The following is a 21,568-nucleotide window of genomic DNA, read 5'->3' on the forward strand; positions in this document are numbered from 1 at the left end:
GAAAAGCAATGAATTTCAGTTTGGGGATCCTAATAAGACTGCGATCTCACCTACTGCCTTCAGTAGTGGGCTTGGAGGGCTCCTCACCCTCACCATGAAGGTGCTATATCTTTTTCCACATTTTGAGTTTTCTTCCTTGATCTCCCAGGCATTCTTCCTCATGCTTTTCACCAATATATTAAAACCTTTACATCTCTCATTTTCTTCCCATACAGAAATATGCGCAGCAAAGCAAGACTCTTCTCTGTTTTCTTAATAGTTAAACACCTAATAGGTAATATTCTTAGTGATTTTCGTAGAATTCTTAGAACTCCATTTCTTTTCCAACTCCCTCCCTAAATTTCAGTGTACTTTAAAAAGCACTGCATGAAATTATTCAATACCTGCTTCACATCTGTGCATGATACTGGCAATAACAAAACTTAGGTAGTCAAGAAGCAATTAATCCTTCTGTTACAGCACTTCACCAAGAGTTTAAACTCAACTGTTTGCTCAGAACAAAACACATCTTGTTTCCAAGCAACACGCTCCCTGTTGATGTGGCCCACATGATTTTTTTTTTCTTTTTTGGGCATGTTTCCATTAAGGCCATCTTAAATCAGCAAAACCATCACAGAAATAGATTGCTAAATAATTCCAATTTCATATATGCTATTATATCTACCAGAGCAAAGTGCTGAAGACTCTTACGACGACTCAGTGTCAAAGAGTATGACATCCACAAAAGAGCAAATATTTTGCTCCTGCTTTTCTTGGTTGTATTCTCTGAGAACAGGGAAAGCTTTCCTCCTACATGATCCCCACATGTCCCTTGCACAAATGGCAACTGTAGGAGTAAAACCCACCATAGGAATAATGGGGAGAAGGGCCAAAACCAAGGCTGGTAGAAGAATGGCTCATCCCCTTTCTTCTGTGACACAGGGGTATACTATCCTGTCACTGCAGCATCACAAGGCATGCTAAATATGATCACAAGCACTTTCCTCATCTTTCCAAGTGAGCTGGAAGGATAATCATGGGAGACATCACTGTCAGCTCCTGCTGTGAAACATGCAACAGCTAATTATGCCATGAAGTAGACCCCCAAAACACGTGCTCTTGTGGGCAATCTTTGTACACTTGGAGAGGCACTTCAAATACCAAAACAAAAAGCTTAGCTTCACTACATATTTATAAGAGAGAACTTCAGTTCCTTTCATTAGCCACTTAAAAAGCCCAGAGAAAGCTCTCACTGCAGCCAGACTTGGACCTTCTCACAAAAGCTGTCCAGTGAAGAGCCTAGGCTGTAAGATTTCAAGTTGTTTCAGTAATAGCATGCTATTTATATGCCCCTTGAACATCAGTCAGAGCCAAGGACACCCACACAGTATAAAGACACCAAGCACAAAGAAATTTTAAGTGAATGGGTCTATTTCCCCCTCGCCTACACCAAGGCCAAAAGTATCTTCATTAAGTAAAAAGTAGCAAGAATGAGATCCTGTAACTCTCCAGGAAAATCTGGCCAGCTACAAACAAAAGCTATTCAGAGTTTTGTTTTGCTCACTGATGCTTGTAAGACAGCGAAACATGTAGAGCTTGACAAGAGGAAGACTTTCACAGAAGTGACTGTTCACCTACATAATACAAGAAAATATAACGGACTGTCCCAATCTTCATTGTCTTTAAATGTATTTCCAAATCAATTGGTTTTTGAAGGGGTGAACAGCTATTTCCCACAGCTATTTCAACGCAAGATGATCAAGACAAAAGATACAAACATCATGCGTAGTTGGGCAGGCATTTTTTAACCAAGCACCAAGAGGTTAAAAAAAAATATTTGTTGAGTAGCATTTTGCTGTAGGAGGCTAAAGAGCCAGTGCAGTTGCCATCACTTGACATTTCTGATTTTGCACATCATTAGTATAAATGAAAAAGAAAAGTTATAATGGAAATCATACACAATGTCATAAAATGCATCTGTGGATGTAGAAATTACTAAAATCTTTTATGTTCAAACTTGGTATTGTTTCTAAATAACACCTGCAAAATGTAAGCAGCTATAACCACCTCAGAAGTCAAAAAGTTCTCAGTTGTTTCAGCCTATGTGTCAAATGCCTGTAAATAAATTTATGAGTCAAGGAATGGTACTCGTGAGCAGACAGCATTTCAGCCACCAGACCAAAACTCTAAACATTGCTAGTAAGTGTGAAATCAAAAAGGTTTTTTTTTCCCATTTAGGACATAAACTTGGTGATCACAAAACACTGTCAATGATTTACACGCCAACAGGCTTTTCACAAAAAGGCCTGTGGAAGAACTTTCCTGGTCAAAAGTTTGCTAATAACTAAGACTTCTTTACTCACAACACAGATTTCTGCCACCAGAGTTGAGTGAAAAATCAAAAGGCCCCTTACCTCAGGAGTTAAAGAAGATTTTCCTGTAACTCTCTTCCTTCAAGAGGGTGATACTGATACAAACTTGGTCACTTAGATTTAGCTATATCAGATCTTGCATGAAGAGCACACACCAAAGCAAGAGAATCTCCTTGTGGCAAGAGGTCATTCACCTGGGACTCTTTCAGAGCCAGAAACATCCCACTGATAATGCTGACAGTGATAGCATGAGAACCCAACATAGGAGATTATATCACAAGCTCACTCTGATTTCCCTGGAGCACAATCTCACCTTACAATTTTAAAAATTTCACTGGAATACTCCTTACGAAAATAGGGTTGTATTGCCACTTCTGCAAGGCACAAGATTTAAATTTAAGATGCTGCAGGCAAAACAACCAAGCCTTTTCTTAGAGCTGCTAGAATTTCTTGAGGATAATTCAGAGAGATGCAGAATGGGACGACAGAGTGCCTTCTGCTGAAAAACACTGTTCTGCCACACCTTCAGTAGAGAACTGAGTCACCCAGCGTAAGCCCTCCCCATAGTCTCACCTCTGGTGGAAAAATAAAAGGAAGCCACAGCATTTATCTGAAAGAATTTCCAGACTTTTTTTTTTTTTTCCCTCTTTTTAAAGCCCATGAGGCACAGGGAAGAAAGGCCTCATCTGCAGAAGGCTTTGAAAAGCGAGGTTGTGCACCAGGTTACCACCAGAGTTTGGCTGAGTGATACTGGACACGGTGAAAGCCAATTAGAGTCTATATAGCTGTGTTCCCATGTACTTACCACCTGGCAGGCTTCTCTTTGATAAGCAAGTCCATTTACCAACCTACTCAGCAACAGTCTTGTAAAGTGTACATGTAACAAGTCACAAGTTGTTCCATTTATTTGAGTAAATATCTGGTAAATAAAATCATTGGTAAACATTACAAAATTAAATACATTAAAAAAGCTTGCCAGTACACATAAAATTCACAAACATGTACTTCTTTTGAAAAATAAAATATGTTCAGAGCACCCTTGATATAAAATGCCTGACTAGTGTCACCTACCAGCATATGGTAGCTTATTGAGCATTTTAGTTACGACATTTTCCAGGAGGGAGTAAAGATCTCTTCTGTTCTTGCATTTGCAAGTAAGAGAGCTCAAGTTAAGATGTCTCCCCACTTCTCAAGGCAGGGACATAAGGAAAGACTGTAATATTCTTTGTCTGCCTAATAAGAGAGGAATTTGCATTTAATAAAGACCACATCACTAAATGCAAGACAGTGTTTACAATTAATTTTGGTAGCACTGCCTTTCCTCCACTGTGAAGCAGCTTTTAAATGGCGATGGACACCATAAGGGCGATGCAGGCCCTTATTCAGTATAGGTTAGCACAGTTCCAAGACACCATGAAGTGGAGAGGAAATGATCTGGCAAAGCATCTAAGTCAATCAAATAATTTTAAGTCTACAAATTAAGCCCTTAAAATTCCCAGTTCTCATATGCTGCAGTTTAAACAAGGAGATATGATGACATTCTTCACTGGGATGCTTTAAGGGTACTAAGAAAAATGTCAGCACTTATTTTAATAATCTAAATTGGTACCTTCTGGTAGTAGATTTGCTATAACCACCATTTAAATAATTTACTGTAACAAACTTTTCCTTCCATTCATGTGAAACAGTATTCACAACCCACTTTATCATTTATGTACAGACAAGTACAAGAAACTTGACATCCATGAGTTAAATGTACAATCAACTTAAAAAACATTATCCAACTAGTTGCAAGGAGAAGTCCCCTGGCTCTGTAAATTTACAAGATCTTCTGGTTCACAACGCAGGCTTGCTGCCCCTCATCGCTACCTCCTGGACTCTTCACTTGCTTCAGTAATCCTCAAGTGAAAGTTGAGCAGCATCCAAATTGTTGATAGTCTTGATAAAAAAATTGACACTTAAAAAGAACCCTTAAAACACAAAAAAGAAATTCCTTGAGTCAAAACTGAATGAAATCCAAAAAAGTTGTGGAGCGAGACAACTATTTTAATAACGGTCTTGTATTCTAAGTCCCATTTCCCTTGCCATGTCTTTTACAGAGTGCTACTACTTCGAGTTATTTATATACTCTTCTTTTGAGGGGGACTGAGTTTCCTCATTCCTCTTATCCGAGTTAGCAGCTCTTTGATAAATTCCTAGGAAAAAAGATTAGAAAATATGAGTAATTTTTATGATCCCATAATACTAGGATTTTGAGTTTAAAAAAAAAAAATCAAAGCAAACTATCCATTTTTACTTAAGCTTTTACTGCTAAGCTGGAACTCCTCTGGCCTGATCTCCATAAAACCTTATATGCATACTCTCATGACACAGTGGAGGTGTGAACAACTAGCTTCTCCTCTGCATGAATGCTCAGGCTCACTTGCTAGCCGTCTTCCAGGCAGGCTTTTACTACACAGCGCCTTCTATAAACTGTTGAATCAAGCAAAATCTGTGGCCGGATACAGCACAAATACTCAAATCAGACTTTCATAGTTTAAGCCTGCACAGAAACCACCACTGCTGCCAAAAGAAGTGTTTCTCTTGCCACTCTCCATGCCGGCACTAGCATTTGGATTGGCTGCATACTCAGCTGGAACAAAAAGCTGATCTAGCTAAAGACTCAGCTGTTTTTCCTCGCACCCTGCTACCTTCCAAGCTGGCTCAGCTTTCTGACCAGGCTCACCACCCACCTCACATCAACACTCATGCCAATCCGAGGAACAAGGAGCCAGAAGTAGCACCACTAGCTTACACTGGGAAAAAACTGTTTGCGGAGCTCGGTGACTGACAGTATTCTGGAAAAATACATATTTGTCCACTAACTCTTTATTCACAGCAATACTTCCCTCAGCTTCAGTAGATTTTCTTTTTAAATTGTGGGAGCACAGAAGCTTACACAATTGCACCATTATCTGAAATCTTTTTAGTATACAATTTCATATAGTAACTGCAGTTGAATTAAAAGCTAAATCAATCCCTTACTGTCATATTGTAAGACTAATGTTTACCTTTAATACTATGCATACACCTACAAAAAGGCTCTTGCCATGAAATCATTTAGCTATAAACATGGAATGCAATCATGGATTTAGTCGGTCAGGTTGATATGAAAGGACAAAAAACGTCACTTCTTAGCTGAATGCTTCAGACTAAAAATTTCAGTGAACAAGGTCACCACCTAAGTTACACCAAAATGTAATTTAACTTGAGAAGATGTCATTTTTTTCTGGTGGGACCACAACCCTGGCAGATGTCACCCCAAAAGAGCCATTTCCTCTCCTGACACTTTACGTGCAACTATACTGCTGCATGCACTGTTGCACCATGGTTATTGTTGCACCCACGCTAGCTGCGGCTTCAAAGAACAGCAACAAAGGCAGAGCAGCATACACACAAGTATGGACTACAAATGCTCTCTGGCCTCCACTCCTGAACTAATTAGATCAAGGCCAGTACAGGAATACATTTGTGCATATCAATAGTGCACTTCACATCTGGATAGATAGCCTAAGAAGATAATCAAAGCATATTTGTTGAGACCCCAAATCTTCCCTTCTCCACCCTCTAAAAAGCTGTCCTTTTTCCACATATGCACGAAACACTTCAACAATACCCACTCTAAACTTGTCAGAGTGGAGAAATCACCCATTCAGTGCTCAGAAAAAGGAAGGAGAGAGGTTTAGCCTAAAAAAAAAATAAATAAAAAAATCACAGCTTTCAATGCATTAAGCTTTGGTTCTATGTTATCCTTTCATCATTGTGCCGACCTGCTAAATAATACAAAACTAATATGGCACACCACTGTCTAAAACACATAAATACACTTTAGGGACTTCTTTAACAAACTTAAATAAAGCCCTGCAGTGAAATCATTACAGAAATAAACTCTCTAAAGTGATCTTAAAAAGATTTTTACTTGGAATTAATGCAACTACTATTGCCTTTCAACAGCTGTTTCCATAAAAAAAACATACTCCTATGCCAAAATATTAGATTAAGATAGCTGTGGGAAGGAACAGGCTCAAGTTTTGTTCTTCCCTTTGGATGACTTTATTAGTTGTCTGTTAAAGCCACAAATACTCTAGACCACCTTCACCCACCATCAAGGCAGCAACAAGACACTGCAACTGGAAGCTGTCAACTGCTTCACAGAAGTTGCAAGTAAGAAAGTTAGAGTATTACAGAAGGGCCATCTGCAGAGCAGACAGGGAAATCTATGGGCATTACTCTAGCTGAAGCCATTTGGAATATCATGTTTGAAAGGCATTTCCACCATTTCTCTGTCTATTTTCTCCCACAACTTAAATTTGGAACAAGTTTCCCTCCGTTACAAACACTGCCAAGGGTGAGTTACTTTTCAATACATTACAAAAATGGAGGGAAGTTTCTCCCCTTATGCTTTCTCAAGGGGTACCACAAGCACCTTCTTTTGCAAAGTAAGGTACTTGCTTGAATTTTTCAATATTAGAAATATTGAACCTAGAAACTTAGTAGTGCTGTCAAAATAAATCGAAAATTAGGGGCGAGTCCCTAACCAGATGAGAGGTAATTGAGATTATTCCTAAAGAAAAGAGCTGTATCCACCTGAAGTAATACATATAGTAACTGAAAATGTTTTATGTGGCAGACATTTCACATAAAGCAGTAATGATATGTACATTCCACAGGTGTGCAAACTAGAGTACTGGTTCAGTAAATTTCTGATTTAAGTATCATTTTGAATCTGATGCTTGCATGGTACCAGCTATGACTAACACAGTTGTGCTCCAGTGCTTGTGCTTGTTTTACAGCTCCGCATCAAGGAAAGGCAGTATCCTAAAAAAGACAGACATTTTCCCTCTTAGAGGTAGGAAAGAAGATGCCACAGCATTTCAATAAGCCTTCACTTTCTAACTAACCCACTCAGCTTGATGACATACAGTAATACCCAGTTGTTTTCTTTAAACATCACTCAAATTGCAGCTTCATTCCCTATGGACACTTGAGCTAAGGCTTAATATCCACAACTATCTCAACCTCATACACAGAAATCCTTTTACACAGAACACTTCCTTGAAATCCCCTCTAGGAGATAAGCTGAAGTTTAGCTTCATGCATTTGAAAGCTGATCGTGTACCAACCTAAGTTAAAAGTAGTTCTGTAACACAGGTTGGATTATCTACTTATATATACTTATATACTACTTATATATACTTATATTTAATACAGAGTTAGAAAACATTTAATAATAATTCAGCTTAAGATTCAAGGACTTATGAATTATTCCTTGAAGGGCTACAGCAAGAAATACAAAGGTCACATCTACTTTTAATTGACCAAAAAAACCTCGTAACAGCACTTTGGGCCTTGCTAAATGAAAAAAGGAAAAATATATACAAATTCAGTTAAAATTCTTTTTACACATTCTGTACAAGTATTAAGAGTCTTAATGTGTAATACAAAATCATTGTTTCTAATTCTAAAGGCAAATTTAAATGAGAGACAGAGACTAAATCTATTGTTCATTTGAACTCATCTATATTCAGCCTTAGGCGTTTGTCTTCTTCCTTCTCTAATGCTTTCCCTTGAAACAAAGGCATTCAGTTCAGCAAAAGCATTCATCTAATGCAGAATAAAAAAATAAAGACAATAAATAAAGGTGAAATGACAATTCAGCAAAGAGAAGGAAATCAGTTCTATGCTTTGGAGGTGTGATTCATTGTTTTAATGAGGTCATTTGACAGACAATGAATTCTAGGCTTCCTATTCAAGTCTTCCAATTAATTCTGAAGACTAATTAGACTCTGTCTGTCCAGCTTTCTCTCCTACAAACAGTATACATGTAATAAAAATAGTTTTTAAACCAAAATGTAAGGTCTCTAGTCCTCCTGCTGTACTAGAGCATGAAATGAATCCTGAACTAGCTTTCTTCCACAGCTTTACTTCCTCACAGCCATGTTAAAAGTCAGATAAAAGAAGATTTCCTTGAGTGTTTGCCCAAGGATATTTCCTAGAAAGAGCCTGATTGGTTGGATATAAAACACAAAGTCATCCTGGAGAGAAATTCCCATAGCTATCTGGAGAAGAAACTGAACAATAGCTTAAAAGTGTCATCTGAATAACTAGAAATGAAAAAGCAAAGGGGGAACCCTACTGGCAACCACCTTCCCTTCCCCACAGGCTCAAACCAGAGGCCAACTGTATGGGAAAAAAAGGTAACTGATGGGGTACAAATGCTTTGTGAGAAGGGGACCAGAAGCTGCCTTCTATTAGGAAGAACTTGTGCAGTGTCTCTGTAGCCTCACTGAAAAATCACGTTCACACAGCTTCTCTCCTAGAGGACCTAGCACTATCGGTGCCCAGAGGTGGACAATACCAGTAATTTAGCCTCTCAGTAAGCCCAATACAAGACACTGACGAGAGACTATAAAGCCTAGCTATGGTCAAAATAAGTGGTCTAGTTATTCTCTGATTCAGTGGCACGTAAACAAACAGCTTATTCTTGTCAAATCACTGTTTGCTCCTCTATTCTTCTAATATTGCTATGAGTATCTGTTAGCTGTTTTCCTCAGTACTTGCTGAAACAAAAACATGCAAGCTTAATTCCTCCCAACACTGTAGTGCAATATAGGGCAGATCTCAGCAGGGTTGTAAACAGTTTTAGTTCACTGAATTCAGAGCGGTCAAATGGATCAACAAGAAACCATGTTATTTCTAGACATGTCTCTCCATTGCTTTCAGATATGGATGTTTCTCAACTTTCTTATCTAAAAAAATATCCTATTTGATTTCAAGTACTGTTGCTTAATAATTTACCATCCATCAGCTGAGCTACAGTAATGTCTATGAGCTTCAAGGTTCCCCCACATTTAATACCGGTTCACTGCACTGAGGCTTTAGGACACATCTTCAGTTACTGTTGCTTCAAATGGGTGTCCTGCGTATTGCTGCCTAGCAGTTATATTAAAAAACAAAGAGTAACATGTATTTGAAAGAATTCATAACACAGCAGGAACAAAAACCCATGATCCTTCAAAATTCTAGAAGTTTCATTTCAGCAGGGTAGAGCCTTCTATTCATGTCTGCATCCTAACTACATATATTATCTAAAGACATACTCAAATTAGCTTTTAATTTTTTAAAAAAAGTGCTTGGACCACTCTAAAAAGCTGCATCACAAGCCTGTCATTTGCTCCAACTAGAAATTAAATTGGACAAACATATAGTTAAGGAAAAGCATCTCTACTTTTCTCAGAATTAAGTGTTAAACGTTGCTGAAATAGTCTAGCCACTGAAGTAATTAAATAGTCAGTGACTTAAACCTCTGCCAAAATCCTCTAGAGAACATGCACAGCAATTTAACAGTTCATTTGGAAACCGTATTGAAAATTGTTAGCAATTAGAAGTTCCCAGCAAAACAACTTTCATTTATGATGCAACTTCATCTCCCATTTTGCATTGAGTGAAGAACTATATTAACAGAACGATCTGGATAGATTTAGTCCTGCTTGCCTGAGTAAGAGAGATCTCTAGCCCATTTGCCTGAAGCTTTGTATACTTCTATGAGAAAAGAAAGAAGCAAAGAAACCCCAAACCTAATTTTATCATGTTCTCTTCAAAGACTAGATATCTGCAGACATTGTCTACCTCCGCCTCATCCTTCAGAGACAGTAAACAAAAATTGCCCACCCATGGGACGTTTCTCTCACAGGAAGTTAAGAGTAGACCTGTTACTTATCCTGCCATCACTTTGGCAGTCCCACTGGTGAAAGCTCTAATTCACAGTCACAAATATGTCAGCTTTTCTCCAAAGCCCAAACTTTAATGGCTGGTCTTGCTGCTACCTATAGCGGAGATATAACAACACAGATTTAACTAGCCACCCTCAAAGCATATCTTGACAAAACCTCATCAATTTCATGCCCACAACAGTCTTCCTATTCTCAGTAAGGGTCTATCATCAAGTATCAAAACCCTATCAGGGATTACAGATTATATTTACATTTCTTTGCTACATTCACTGCTAACATGAGACTCAACTCCTAGTGACCTACATTAAGATTCTCCATCACATTGGCAAAACGGAGACATCAACTTGACAAAGGGCTAAGTGGGATTTTCCACAGGGGATGCATGGCTTTGAGTGAAGTACTGGCTGCTCTGGTGCATAGGTGATGCAGGAAGATGTTGTTGCTCCCTGCTCCTTTTCAGCCACAGAAGTTCAGATCCGAGATTTGGTTATGGCAATGATTTTGCAGATAACATATCCTTTAATTCTGCGCAGTCCTAAAAATGAATTGCTATTCTCTCACATCAAGCCTTCTTTTACATCAAGAGTACCCGACATGCACCACTTTTGAACTAGATAGGACAGTAACAAGAGAAAGGGGAACACAGAAAGCATAAACTGTCTGAAGAATACTTCTAGCACCATTTAACTTTGCATGGTGGAAAGACATCATCATGTGTCAAACCACTGTCAACATTTGAGCGTATGCCTTAAATAAGGCAGCTACTCAATTTCTCTTCAACAAGTGCAACTTAAATGGTCATACTTAAAGAGTGTGGCTCAGGTAAAAGGATGCAAAGTATAAATAAAAGTCACACATTGCAGTGATTAACACGAATAAAAACATACTTTATGGTTTGCTAGTTACCAAGTGTATTTCTTGGCCACCGTTTTAATTATGTTTCTACAAAGAGCCAAGTTGGCAATTTGTGTCCAGAAACTATTTTTAGTTTCTGGCACCTTTCACAAAACTAACTTTTAATGACTGAATGAGACAGTCACATTGCATATGAATCTTGATTAATAAATCAACATTTTAATTTAAAGATCATTAAGGTAAACTTAAACAGCACCCAAAAATGATATTGACTATGCACACCTTCCTGATTAACCTCGGGTAAACTACACAACTCTTTCCAACAAGGTTACCATGCTAAGTATATTTCCATACAACTTAAGATAACAGCTGAAACCACTAGCTTAGAAAAGCTTTTAAAATTTTAGAGCACATTCCCCTATATTTCCCCTAGAAGAAAGACTTCACAGCAGCAGCTCATAAATTACTGTCAGCTCCTGTCTTTGGCCAATCTATTAAAGAGTCTGAGAACTCCTGCCACTTTTCAAGTGACCTGGATAACTCTGCTTCTTCAGATGAAAAGTCAATCCAGAACATGCAGAAATCTGTCAGTCTTTCCTTAACCTTAAGTCTAAGTGGAAGACACTAAGCAAGACGGACTTAAGATACACATTTGGGGTTGGTTTTTGGTTTTTGTTTGGGTTTTTTTGTTGTCACTGGGGTTTTGGGGCTTTTTTTTTTTTTTAAACAGATAGGATAAAAGCTTCAAGTTACTAAGCTTTCTGCCTGGACTATTTCTCCCTGTGTTCTGAATAGTGGAGACATATTACATAAATTTTTCCCTAGTGAGGGATTATTGCCTTTTGCAAACTGTATAACTCTTAATGCTAAAACCCCTAGTGCACTTGACAAACTGTATTTGATTGGTCAGGAGAAATTCCATTAGCACTCACCCATTTTCCAGAAAACAAGAAATCCTTTCACAAACAAATTACCTCAATAGTTTTGAGCAGTCTGCAAACATGAAAGGATTGTAGATTTTCTACACAAACTGTGGATCCTCATATAGTAAGTTTAAATCGACTTAAAAGCTCTTTTCAGTCCACACATGGCATGTTAAAAGAAAAAAAAAAAAATCACTGTTTTTTAAGTGGTCTGAGTTTGCAGTCACGCAGTTTTACTAGGCTTATCATGCTACTGATGAAAAAGAAAAGCCAATGTTGTGAAAACACTCCCAGGAAATCACTCCCATTTTAGCAACTATCCTCACAGAAGAGTGGATGGATTAAGTACTTCTCCCAGCTTGGTTATCCTGAAAGATTGTCAAGAAAGATTTATTCTCCCAGACAAAGGAGCTGCCACCATCTCATCAGCAGAGGGCTGAAGAGACAAGCCAAGTTCAGTATTAAAATCTCACCTTGACTAAGAGCCTTGAGAGCACACTAACAAACATGTCCAAGGTGTTTTTTCCTGTGGACTGCTATGCCAACTTAATTTAACCGCACAGCACAAACACTCCGTGCAGTTCTATGACCAAGCTTTCCAGTGGAAAACCTCAGTAACATCTGTCACGTACCCTTATCAGGGCTCAAAAATTTGTCCTTTTATTAAGTGTCAAACTTCAGAACTAGGGAGAATAAATCATATTACATGGTCAATGAAGGAAGAAGAGTAATGATTTGATTCTTTGCCTTCCTCATCTGCCTTCACGTAACACAGAGATAAGAGTTCAGCACAAGTTGCTGCTCAACTCTTGGCAACCTGTTCCTTCCACCCACTCGCCACTCCCATTTTCTCTCACTAGCCTGTGATAAGAACCACGTCAGGTTCCGCATGGCGTATCAGTCTTCACACCTATCTTACAAAAAACAACTAAGGTTTAACTGCACTTGTTGAGAGAAGGCTGGAAGAAGCTGGCAAGTCATCTGTGGTGTAGCATTACTACAGCAAGACAACCGAAGACTTGATTTTTTTGTCCTGGCATCTCTGTATCGTGAGATTGTGTTATCTGCTGTAAAGAAACAAAGGTATAACACAAAACCAAGCTCTACAAGTGTTACCATACAAGCCTTTCTGGGTCAATTTCCTGCACTGCCAAGAAATTAGTACCAACAACTGCAATATGTCAGACGTAAAATTAAATGGCTTCACATTGGAGAGCACAGAGCCCATCTCTCAACTGGAAAATGCACACAAATACAGTAGGTTTCTAGCCATCCAATGAGATTTGTGTTTAGCTCTCTTGCAACACAACAGCTCTAAGCATCAGTAAAGTCACCAAGGACATGAGAGAGGACAATATTGATACTTCAGCTGGAATGATAAGCAGTTCCTCCACAGTGCCCAATCCTGTTCCTACCATAGTCAAACAACAGACACAAACATTCCCAAGATATAAAGCACCCCGCCTACATGCTCCCTATTAATATTCCTATATTTACTTTAGAAGTATATAGAAGAATAGTATTTAAGAAAAGTCTTTTTACCTCTGTTGGTTTGTAGCAATCTACAAGAGTTTCCTAGAAGCAAAACATGAAAGCGTCAGTTGCAATAACAGAGTAACAGTGAACATAAACAAGTCTACAGTATGAAACTTGGCAAGCCTGAGGGGAAGAAAAGGAGCAAGAACCAGGAATTACTGGATGAAGATGCTACTGAAAACTGAGCATTGTATCAAGTAACCTTTGCTTCCCACGTGTACAAGAATTATTTGCAACAGGAGAAAAATGATGGCTTCTTCCTCCAGGTTTGGAATTTATCAAATTCCTCTTCCCTAGAAAAACTGAGAAGAATCCAAGAACATTTCTGCCAGCAATACACACGAGAAAGGTAGGCTTTTTGTCAGGGCACCACAGTTCTTGTAATTGTAGAAATACAGGCATTATCTAGGCCAGGCATTCCTGGCAGGTTGGCTGCAGCAACTAATTTAGGCAGAAGCATCAAAGCCATTTATGAATGCTAAGTAAACAGCTTGGGGCCATTCCCCAGGTCTTTGCAGCTGGACAGTGGGCTCTGGGAAAATGGTGTCACTAGGCAATGTAATCAAATGTGATGCATCTCAGCACCAAGTTACTATCCTCCCAGAAGTGAGCTGAGGTGCAAATGACTGCTCTGGGACACATTTCCTTCCTTCAGCGCACCTGAAAAAACTATAAACAGAGTCCCTCATATTGGTTTAATAGCTTGATTTAGTTATATGCATCACTACTAAGACAATTGTTTCTTTTCTTTCCCCCCTTATTCTTCCATTCATTAACTTTTACCTCAAGCAGGATTCAGAGAATTAGAGAGCTGGTTTGAATTTTATAATTTCAGCAGACAGCTTCTGAATATCCCTACTAATTCCTGCTGCTGACCATTTTACGCTTTCCTCAAGCTTCTAGACAAGTACTCCAAGATAACTTGATGGGTTCCAATTTCTGGCTAGTATAGACAGAGAAGCAAAGTTTCTAAAATCCGAAGGACAAGGGAGGATTTATGGTCTGTTGTATGTACACATCCATTTTTTTGCTGCTGCAGTGAACCACAGAAACTCTCTGGTCATTACAACTGATTTCTCAGCCACATAATTTTTCTATGTAGCTGTTCTTTATTTTCCTATATTTTTGGGGGTTTTCATTTTATATACTTGTAAAAACAAGAATGAGTAGAAAAAAACCTGAGTTTGTTAACCTGCTTCAGCGTATCTCCCCACATGATTGGATCCTTTGAACTTTTATCACTGTTTCACCTACCTTCCAGAAATTTTCCATCCTAAAGTATTTTGACTATCTACGTATAGATTTGTACCTTTTACAGATTATGCTAAACTTAAACCCAGAAACCTCTCAGTTCTAATTCTACGCTTACAGTGGATTCAATCAACCACAAGATATGGATCCAGATGCATTAATTCAGTCACATTCAGATTTAAAATTAGAAAAATAGTATTACCTGTAATTTGAGAGCTCTCTCCTCTTCATTTGCTGCATCAAGAAGGTCATCAATGTCAATTTCTACTTCTGGCATCTCTTCTTCCTGAGAAGCAAAAATCTCCACTTAGCCCATAGAGATATCCTTTAACTAACCTTAAAAACAGCCTGATGATAGCACACAACCCCATCTGCCTGGAGCCAGACCAGAAGGAAATCTGTAAGGGACAGTGGCTTGATACTTGCTCCCAGGCCAGCAGAAGGCCAAGCCCAGCCACACAGGAGGTGACAGCTCTTAAGCTGCTCTTCCTTCACAGCCAGGAGTTGTGCTCCTAACTATGCCCTGCAGCGCAGGTCATGCTATTCTGAGAGTACTGGGCAAAAGGATGAAAAAGATGTCAGGGAAAGGGAAGTAGTAGAGTCTTCAGCAAGCTACAAAATTGCTTTCAAAACATTCCTGACTGGACTGCTTATTTTCTTACACTACGAAGATCTCCCTTGCTCAAAGCTGGTTTAGAAGGATAACCATACATGGCCCATCAGAAAAGCTCAGATTTCCAATGCCTACAGTGAAGCAGCACGAAGTATAAGGCACAGAGTATTTTGGATAAACTTCCTGCACTCGTACACTTCTTTCTTTGCATCATCAACATATTAGACATGTTGTTCCCTGAGTCAGAACACTAGTCCACACATTTTTGAAGATCCCTAAACTGCATAATCCCAATGAGAATTCATCATCCATAGATATCACTATTCACTAAGTTCATAAGTTGTGAAAAAAAAAAAATTCTGCTTGCCATTTTTTGCTTTTTCTCATCATAAAAGGCACTTCAAAATGGTAAACAAACACCTCCTGCACATACAAAACACACTGATCTCAGCGTCTCACCCATGCCAAGTCCCACCTTCACAGTGGCCTCAGTGTCACAAAAATAGCTCCTCCATTGCCCCTGCTCCAACCAAGCCAATGCATGAGCACCATGCAGCCTGTCCTCTCCAACAAGTACACTGCCATCAATCAGCTCACTGGTGCTGCATCACCATGGCATCTACCCTAAGAAAGCAGGGACTTGGAAGTGTCCAGTGAGAGGGTCAGGATTGGTGGGTTTGGAAGTCAGTAGCAAGCAACAAGACCATTATCCCCAGCAGCAGGTGCCATCTTGTACCCCACTGACATTTTTCAAGATGTTTTAATGTATTTCAACAAAAATGTGGTAGGTTCTAGCAATTTGCAAAAACATTTGAACAACAGTGAAATAATTTAATGGCTCAAATAGCAACCACCACAGGTAACACCAGAATTATTCTTCAACTGTATAAAAGAAGAACCTAAGCATTAGCAAGGAAGATAACAAATTAGCTCGAGTTAATCTAATGAAAGTTAAGTACCAAAGAACTACCCATATCAGAACACCTCCAGCTAAAACGCCAACTGCTCCACATTTATTTGGGTGTGTCAAGGGAGGACAGAAGTAGGATGATTAAGTTCCCCACTCCCCACCTCTGAAGCAAAGCATGCAGGAACATGATAGCACAGCCATGCAGACTATTAGATCCGATGCATGGGAACACACAAAGCACATCCTTTGTCCAATCAGCAGGTTCATTCTTTCTCCAAATGCATTTTAGTCAGAAAGAAGTGTGGGCATTTGCCTGGATGAATCATAAAAATACTAGTTACTGTAACACTATCTGGTAATAAGGGAGTTTATAATCTAATGCTATCGACTCCTTAGCAATTTAAACAATGGTGGGTTAGAAAAGAAGTCTTCTACAGACTGTAAAGATATTCAGGTAAAAGCCACCAGAACTGGAAAGGATAAAGATTAATTTGTAAGTGGTACACTTACTTAGGCAAATTAGAGTTGGGATAGTAAGCTTCACACTAAGAACCAGAAATTCCCCATAAAGACAGTAAACCTGAACACTTTATCTAAATATAAATACTGTTAAGATAGGGAGCGTAGAGTTATTAATACTGTAAACTTATCAAAATACACATCCATGGGTGTATATAAATGCCAATTGCACATCTGCCTGTGCTCAGAAGCACTGTTCAGCACATTGAGTATTTTTAAATGCTTGCTGGAGCAGCATTTTGGCAAACTTGAAATGATGTTAAAAGGTGACAGCGAGGGGAAATACCTAAGAAGGTATACAATGCTTTTTTGTGTTCACACTTTATTGAAGCAGAACACTCCTGAAAGTTTAATTTTACTCCGATGGCTACCAGTCACACAGGAGAAATCCTTGCTTTTATCCCTTTTCATTCTTATCTTCTTCCACTTAACTTTCTCCTACATCTTTAAGGTTCACATAGCTATCAGTTCAGAGGGCAGCTATACCAGTCATTCACTGAAGCTTAGGTATAAGAGGTCCTCTACACTCCTCTACATCAACAGAATCCATAACAAAAAGTAACAAAAAGTAACAAAATCAGGAATACTCAAATGTGGGACTACAGCTGTGCCTGACAGACATTCAAGTAAGTTACATTTTCTGTAGATGTATATCTTCATTACTTCATAGCAGATTTGAACTCTGACAGAACGCAAATGGAGGGAGAAGTGCAAAAACATAACTGTAGGTCTTATTTTTGCATGAATGAACAAATATAATCAAATAATTTTTTCCATCGGAATTACTATGCCTGTATGATCTCAAGTGTTTTATGTTAGGCATGAAAAACATGTGCTTGGGTCAGGAGCCTGACAACTTCACAACAGCTGTAATGACAGAGGGAAGGACAGTCACGACTTCTGTTTGCCTAATTTTATTGGAGAGATAAGTGCACTTGGTCCTACCACAATTATGCAGATAGATCTAGATAAGGCTGAGGAAAGCCTGAAAGGAGCTGCGTATAGCTGAAGGGTGGTATTTCAAGAGTTTTGTTAGTGCTATGAGGCTGTGCAAGGAAACCAATCCACTGCCACTTTCTGCTCCAGTGAGAGACAAGGTGTCGCAAACAGTGGATGATGGGGTAAAAAGACACCACAAGAAGCATGCTGACAGAGACCAGCCTCCAAAAAAGCTAAAATAGAAGAGATGTGGGGGTTGCGGGTGCAAACACCCATCAATGGCAACAACTAGAGGAGGGGAGGATGGACACACTCCTTTTAAGCACCCTCTCCAATTTGCCTTAACAACGTAAGCAAGACATGAGCTGATTTCTGCTCAAGTATTCAATAGTCTAAAAATACCAAAGTTGGCTTTCGTGCCATTCAATGCAACTTAAATTCAACCTTGCATTGGAAGGCAGCCCCATGATTATTCAGGTTGCACAAATTCTTCGCAAACTACTGACAAAAGGCCTTGGAGCACAGCCATGCATGAAGTAGTAAAAAAGCTGTAGTAGTCTATGGCATTACAGCATTCTAACTTTTGCTATTTAGCCTCCGGCAGAGGCAATTACAGCCCCAGCAGTGAATGGAACAGAAACAGGTGAGCATCCTGTGGTGAAACCCAGGAAAAGGTCTGAGCCTCTGAAACCACCTCCCACTATAGCTTAAGCCAAAGGGCTGGATTTTACAGCAGCAGCTGAAGAATACTTGCACCCTCTAGACTGCTGACCCTGATGAGAGCACCTCCAGCAGAGCAAGAGCAGGTCTGACACATGGTAACAAGTATTTACTAATTAAATATTTATCTGGGGCTTTAAATTTTAAAGGGCATAGTTGCTCTATAGACAAACTTCCCACTATAAACCCAACTCTCAAAACTAGCCTGCTATCCCTCATCTTTCCTGCCCATTCACTGCGCATCATCTCATTCACAGTGCTGGCAAATAATGAAGTATGTTCGTTTGGTTTTTACTTTAGATTTTAATTTTGGGAGAGAAAGGAGAAGTCAAGTGCAGCAAGTTAACACCATCATTTGTATAGTGAGTTTGGAAGCAACCCGAAGGAGGACAGCAAGAGAAAGATGAAAAGGAGGGAAAGAAGACCATACAATTCAGACGTATGAAAGACCATATAAATCAGGAATTTCTCTTGAAGCCCTGGAAGATGGCCAGTGCAAGTAATTAAAACCCACTTGAAAATAGGATCAGTCCTTCCAGAAGTATCCATTTAATATAGGAAAAGTTGGGGTTTTTTGTTTAAAAAAAAAATCATCTACTGGACATATAAAACAGTTAGCTCTGAGCAAGCTCATCTGCAGACACATTAGGGCCCTACCCTAATGCAAGACAATTGTTTAAGTATCAATATGATAAATAAAAGTGCTGCAAGTTACCATGACTAGAAGAGTCATTGGTTGCGTATTTAACCTCATGGGATTATAAATGGATTGCAGCACTTAGTACATGTACAAGAATACTACCAAATATTAATCTGCCTGAAACATGGGGAAAACCCATGTGTTCCTCATTTCAAAGTGATCAACTGCTTTGGGAGACTTATGGGTCAGGGCAAAAGCAGATAAGTCAGAATAAAAAGAAGAGTTTAAAGTGATCAAAAATTACGAATCTATAATCAAAGGAAGCTCTTTCCAAATTAAAGCTAACCCTAGTTAAGTGGGGAGTCAGAATACAAGACCTAAAATCTAAATGAACTAAATAAAATCTTGTGTTTGCAGAACAAAGGCTGCTAGTGTCTATCCATTGGTATGAGGAACAGAAGGTTAGGAAAGGATGTCAAAGACAGCAAGAAGAGACTCAGAAGTGGCAGGGTTCAGGTTGGGGACGTGCTGCAGGAACAAGAATCTTCAGCGGTACAACCTAATTACTAAATGACCATATGTTTTTTTCCAATCCTAAAATATTAACAGTAGTAATGCCATAGCAGCCATGATGATCTCTTGTTAGACATACAAAAAATATACCATTATCTCTCATTTTTCTTGGTCCAGGTGAAGTGGTTCATGCAACAGTGAATATTAGTTTCCACAGTTGATCATCAGTGAACACATTTAGGATGCTGTTCCCAGTATGATAAAATCCTTATCAAGCAGTTACATACCATTTTCTCCGTCCCCCATCAGACATCTCATTAGCAACCAGTCAGTTGAATGTGAAACCTCAAAGGAAACGGAGCGTGAGGCCCCACACTCCTGAGCACATGCCACCCAATCCTGGCTCCAAATAAAAGTTTGAAAAGCCTGTGTTGCACCCAGGCTGCCATAACCAGTGCAGTAACCTCTTCCACCAGTACCAAGTCTACCTTTCTTCACCAGAGAAGAGCTGAGAAATCAAAGGCAAAGTTAGCAGTGTTGTCCACTCCTTATGAGTCAGTAACTGAGTGATTATTTATGTTTATGAATAATCACAATTTATCTGTGGCATTGTGCCTACTTACAGAAATCTTCTCCTGTGCTGAGCCTGCCTTCAACCCTGAACTCATATAGATCAAGTTAAACACTCAGAAAGTGAGGGAGACTAAGTGTCCACTTGTCACCAGAATGGCTTATGCAAGTTGCCCAATATCTCATGGGAAGACCAGGTGCACTTATAACTACATAACATTGTATGAATGGCCAGATGAAAGTCAAGGACAGCAGTTTATCCATATGGTCTAGATCTGGTCAACCTTCACGACCACAGCTAGCTGGGGACTGTGCCCACAGCCTTGCAGACACACCACTAGAGGGAGATAACACTTTACAAACACAAGAAGGGCCCCTGTAGTTGCAGGTAAAGCATGGATGAGTCTTCTTAGACGCATATTCAGTTTTCAGGTAAGAGGAACAGCAGTCTTAACTTTTGTGCTGAAGTACACATTTCCCTCTGCTCCTGTTCTTAAAAACTAAATCCTCAGCTTTTACTCTCATGGCTTGGTTCTTGTAAAATCCTCCTTCTTCTGCTCCTTTCTGGGATATTGCTTCTACTTCCTTCATATGTACCCTTTTTCCTGAACTAAGTGCCAGAGGAAGGACCACTGCAAGCAGACCACAGCTCATTGCCAAGAGGAACTGCAAGAGCCCAACCTCTACCAGCTCCCTACAGAGGAAGCTTGTTCACATAAGACAATCTGAGCTTTTTCTCAAACTTTAGCAAGTTTGGGCACATGACAAACAACTGAAATAGGAGGGGAGGTGCTTGATTCAACTGAAAACACTTTCATAAACTGGCCACAGGCACCTCTGACACAAAACAAGTCTGCTCCCTCTTAAATTTCCCAGATGTGACACACTGGAGTTTCAGCCAAGTTGTTGAAAGTCTTCATATAACGTGGAAAAACATTTTCCTGCTGATTTTAGTCTCAGCATCAGAAATAACTGAACTTTCCAAGATATTCCAGCTGAGGCAGGCACCTACTGCAAATCTCTTCAGATCAGATTATTTCAATTTGGACAACTTTAACATTTTTAGAAGTGTGGTTTCCACTTCTTAAGTCAAGGGTAATTCCAAGAGCAATGCTTGTTGGGTTGTGCATGGAGGAATACACACACCTTGCTGTGAAATAGAGGGAGAAGCTTACCTAGGAATCTTCAGTGCCTGGGGATAAAGATGTAACAAAGCTGCAGGGAAAGGATATTAAGTTATATAAGAAAGATGGACAGACAGACCGACATGCAACGATAAATATACACAGGCAGGTACAGCTGGACCTTAGTTTGCTCAGCCAGTGTGAACAAACTGCATGGTTTAGAAAGCATAGCTGCATTAGTGCAGCTTTCAGACCGAGAGAATAAACGTTGGCAGAGTGTTTACATCCAGTTACCACAGTTTATTAACACATCAATCAGATTTCCAGACCAA

General features: G+C 39.3%; 1 protein-coding gene across 2 annotated transcripts in view; it reads right to left on the reverse strand.

Annotated features, from left to right (window-relative positions):
* Nucleotides 1–566: 566 nt before the first annotated feature.
* PPP1R14C (protein phosphatase 1 regulatory inhibitor subunit 14C) overlaps nucleotides 567–21,568 on the reverse strand; it is a 55,082-nt gene continuing 34,080 nt past the window's right edge. The window contains exons 2-5 of one of the 2 annotated variants that reach the window (XM_054063894.1): nucleotides 14,891–14,974; nucleotides 13,444–13,476; nucleotides 7,149–7,208; nucleotides 567–4,546 (exon numbers count right to left, since the gene is read on the reverse strand). In XM_054063894.1, the coding sequence (XP_053919869.1) occupies nucleotides 7,191–7,208; nucleotides 13,444–13,476; nucleotides 14,891–14,974 (135 nt within the window). In that variant the 3' untranslated portion in view covers nucleotides 567–4,546; nucleotides 7,149–7,190. The remainder of the gene's footprint in view (nucleotides 4,547–7,148; nucleotides 7,209–13,443; nucleotides 13,477–14,890; nucleotides 14,975–21,568) is intronic. The other variant, XM_054063892.1, reaches the window with a different exon arrangement.

The sequence above is a fragment of the Cuculus canorus genome, chromosome 3, assembly GCF_017976375.1.
Source record: "Cuculus canorus isolate bCucCan1 chromosome 3, bCucCan1.pri, whole genome shotgun sequence".
Taxonomy (NCBI): Eukaryota; Metazoa; Chordata; class Aves; order Cuculiformes; family Cuculidae; genus Cuculus; species Cuculus canorus.